At 51.4% G+C, this 4434-nt stretch overlaps 1 protein-coding gene across 1 annotated transcript; it reads left to right on the top strand.

Moving 5' to 3' along the window:
- Window positions 1-2784, top strand: BBBOND_0005960 (hypothetical protein, conserved; the record flags this gene model as incomplete). The annotated part of the gene is made up of 1 exon (XM_012915422.1): window positions 1-2784. A coding segment is annotated over one exon (2784 nt), but the record flags the coding sequence as incomplete, so codon positions are not given.
- Between the last annotated feature and the right edge of the window lie 1650 nt (window positions 2785-4434).

A 4434-nucleotide genomic window follows, 5' to 3' on the forward strand; every position in this document is an offset into this window, starting at 1 on the left:
TCGGGAAAGAAGGAGGCAGCTGAGAGGAGGATCAAGGAGCTGGAGGAGATAGGAGCATTACTTCTGAAATACAAGCAGAAGGTCCCCCTGGAGAAGGAGGATAGGAAACGCGTTTATCGCCAAATGGACAAGTACAACATGATCGCGGACAAGCCGCAGGAACTGTCATACGTGATCAGCAGGACTCAAGAGGAGCTCCAAAAGGAGCAGGACAAACTCAAGAACGCCAAGTTCAAGAAGGAGTTGTACAACGACAACCGCATGTTCGAGCTCTACACGGGACACTTCTACAGGACACTGGAGAACAAGCAGGACGCGGACGAGTCGGCGATAAACGAGGGGATGATGATAGAGTACTGGGCGCAAATGTGGGTGAAGCCAAACGCACCGCACAACGGTGAAGGATATCTGGTCGAAAGACCACCGGCAGAGAACAAGGCAGGCTTTCCCACATACGAGGAATTCGTCACGATCGTCAAGAAATTGCGAGACTGGAAGTCGCCCGGTGCGGATGGGATCTACAACTACTACATTAAATGGCTCACGTCCCTTCACAGAGTCATTTACAGGCTAGTAGAGGAGGTATGCCAGCAAGGCAAAGTGCAGGACGACTGGTTCTACTGTGGGATCACGTACCTACTACCGAAGAACAAGAAACCAAAGTCCGCCGCACAGTACAGGCCGATCACTTGCATGTCCAACCTATACAAGCTAACTACCCGTTGTGCCACGGAGACGCTTAAGCGAGAAGTCGATGGCAGGGGACTACGGTCCGAGAACCAGATGGGCACGAGGAGCAACGTACAGGGTGCAAAGGAGCACGCGTTAGCGAACATCGCGCTCAACGAGAAGCACAAGGGGAAGTTACTTGCAACGTGGGTCGACGTCATGAAGGCGTACGACTCAATCGACCACGCGTACCTGGCAAGGGTTATCGACAACCTTAACCTACCAGGGTGGTTATCAAACTTCATCAAGCAGACGATCAAGAGGTGGAATATAGAGATACGGTGGAACAAGAACACAATCATGCACAAGAAAGTGGAGAGGGGCATTCTCCAAGGCGACAGCCTATCGCCCCTTCTCTTCGTGCTGTGCTTGGACCCGCTGAGCAGGCACCTGACTCGCATCTTCCCCAAGGTGGAGTTAAGCGTGACCGGCGGCAGGATATTCGCCACAAACCACTTTCTCTATATTGACGACCTCAAGTTCTTCGCCCACGAGGAAAGTACGATGAGAGGAATGGGCCGAGAAGTGGAGAAGTTCTTCAACGACATAGGACTCAGGATCAACCGCGACAAGTCGGCAACCAACACGGAGGCGTGCGCCAGCATCGCCAAGCAGATGGAAGGCCCGGAAACGTACAAGTACTTGGGAGTCACAGAGACTTCAAACTCACTGACAAGCGACGGAATGTTCGACATAATACTACAGGAGATATGCAGGAGAACGGAGCTACTGGCTGCGTCAAAGCTGTCGGGGAAAAACCTCTCGATGGCCATCAACCAGTACGCCCTCAGCGTCATCAACTACTACATCGGCGTGATCCCCATGGACATCACGCATTTCGACAAGATCGACCTGGCAGTACGGAGAATAATTAACGCGAAGCACGGACACAAGAAGTGGGCGAACACACAGAGGCTCTACCTCCCCCGGAAAGAGATGGGGAGAGGGCTCCACAGCATGGTATTTAGAGCGGAAGCCATGCTGCTACGACTGTGGTTGACGCTTTCAGCAGACGAGGTGACGTCAACCAGGAGAGCTGCGATCATGCAGCATTTTCGCGACACATACGCGCACATATCTCACATCAAGATGCACCTGGAAGGAAGATATGGAATGGAATTCGGAATGGAGGACACTACGGACAAGAGCCTCAGGGACCTCAGGGTGGCCCAAAACAAATGGCTGTACAACAGAATGCACGTAAAATCAACTCATAAGGTTCTGTATGCCAAGCGTGAGGACCCCAAGCTGGACATTGAGGCGTCGTCCTTGTACCTGACGTGTGGAATACTCACTCCGGAAGAAGAAGCGAACGTAGCGGAAGTCCAGGATAGGAATCTGCAATGGATGTCTTCGTCCAAGAAATGCACAAGATGCAACAACGGCAAGAACGTGGATCACCTCGCGACGAAGTGCCAGAAACTACTACACCTAGAATATACGAAGAGGCACAACGAGGTAGCAAAACGGGTCCACTCAGTACTCGGGAGGCAAATAGGACTACCCAAGGAGAAGATAGACGCCCACAAGATCGAGAGTGAAGTACATGGAAAATACGGATGGATCGCGTACGACAAGACGGTCAAGACTCAGAAGACTAAGGAATACAACAGGCCAGACATCATCCTGGCGGATCGGCGGAGGAACACCATAACCATCGTGGAGATAGGAATCACCAATCAAGACAACCTAGTGGATACGGAGAAGTTCAAGAAGCAGAAGTATGAAGACCTTATTGAGGACCTCAAGGCGCGACAGTTTAACCAGCACACCAAGATCAGGGTTATCCCCTACGTTATGACGTGGGAGGGAATAGTGACAAAGGAGCACAGCAAGTACAGACGGGACCTGGGCATATCGGATCGCATGGAAGCCCACATACAAAGGGTAGTGATCCAAGAAACACATAAAATAGTGATGAGGGATATGAAGCCGAAAGAAGACTACGATTCCGTAGAAGACCCTCAAGCCCAAACTGGATGGATGCCCGCATGGATGGCACCAGTGACGTCCGGCAATGGACCGGCGTGGATCCCGCAACCGGTTTCAGCGTGAGGCGTTAGCCCCGCAAACACGAAAACCGGCCCTAGGCACGTAGCCACATAGCACACTATAAGATGAGATAACTTAATTTAACATAGGAAGAGGTCATAGCGTTAATATAACGAAGTAATTCGAAGGATTTGGAGATAGGGTGAATATGATGGGACACGGCAGTGGCAAGAGGTGGAAGAGGGGAAGTGAAGGGTGACAAAGCACAAGTTATTATTGTGGTTTAAAGAGGTCATAGCGGTATTATGGCGAGGTGATTCAAGGGATGTAGAGTGGGTTAAGGAGCGATGTGGAGTGGATAAAGGGGCGATGTAGAGTGGGTAAGGGGCGATGTAAGTGGGTTAGGGAGCGATGTGGAGTGGATAAGGAGCGATGTAGAGTGGATAAAGGGGCGATGTAGAGTTGGTAAAGGGGCGATGTAGAGTGGGTTAGGGAGCGATGTAGAGTGGCTTAGGGAGCGATGTAGAGTGGATGAAGGAGCGATGTAGAGTGGATAAAGGAGCGATGAAGAGTGGACTAAGGAGCGACGTAGAGTGGATAAAGGGGCGATGTAGAGTGCGTAAAGGGGCGATGTAGAGTGGGTAAAAAAGCGATGTAGAGTGGGTAAAAAAGCGATGTAGAGTGGATAAAGGGGCGATGTGGAGTGGGTTAAGGGGCGATGTAGAGTGGATAAAGGGGCGATGTGGAGTGGATTAGGGAGCGATGTAGAGTGGGTAAAGGAGCGATGTAGAGTGGGTTAGGGAGCGATGTAGAGTGGATTAGGGAGCGATGTGGAGTGGGTAAAGGGGCGATGTAGAGTGGGTTAGGGAGCGATGTAGAGTGGATAAAGGGCGATGTAGAGTGGGTTAAGGGGCGATGTAGAGTGGATAAAGGGGTGATGAAGGGTGGTTAAAGGAGCGATGTAGAGTGGATTAAGGGGCGATGTAGAGTGGGTAAGGAGCGATGTAGAGTGGATTAAGGGGCGATGTAGAGTGGATAAAGGAGCGATGTAGAGTGGGTTAAGGGGCGATGTAGAGTGGATAAAGGAGCGATGTAGAGTGGATAAAGGGGCGATGTAAGGTGGGTTAGGGAGCGATGTAGAGTGGATTAGGGAGCGATGTAGAGTGGATTAGGGAGCGATGTAGAGTGGATAAAGGGGCGATGTAGAGTGGATAAGAAGCGATGTAGAGTGGGTTAAGGAGCGATGAAGAGTGGATAAGGGAGCGATGTAGAGTGGATAAGGGAGCGATGTGGAGTGGGTTAAGGGGCGATGTAGAGTGGATAAAGGGGCGATGTAGAGTGGGTTAGGGAGCGATGTAGAGTGGGTTAGGGAGCGATGTAGAGTGGATAAAGGGGCGATGTAAGGTGGATAAAGGGGCGATGTAAGGTGGATAGAGGAGCGATGTAGAGTGGGTAAAGGAGCGATGTAGAGTGGATTAGGGAGCGATGTAGAGTGGGTTAGGGAGCGATGTAGAGTGGATTAGGGAGCGATGTAGAGTGGATTAGGGAGCGATGTAGAGTGGGTTAAGGAGCGATGTAGAGTGGATAAAGGGGCGATGTGGAGTGGGTTAGGGAGCGATGTAGGGTGGGTTAAGGGGCGATGTAGAGTGCGTTAGGGAGCGATGTAGAGTGGGTTAGGGAGCGATGTGGAGTGGGTAAGGGGGCGATGTAGAG

Source organism: Babesia bigemina, scaffold Bbigscaff_76825 (assembly GCF_000981445.1).
Source record: "Babesia bigemina genome assembly Bbig001, scaffold Bbigscaff_76825".
NCBI lineage: Eukaryota > Apicomplexa > Aconoidasida > Piroplasmida > Babesiidae > Babesia > Babesia bigemina.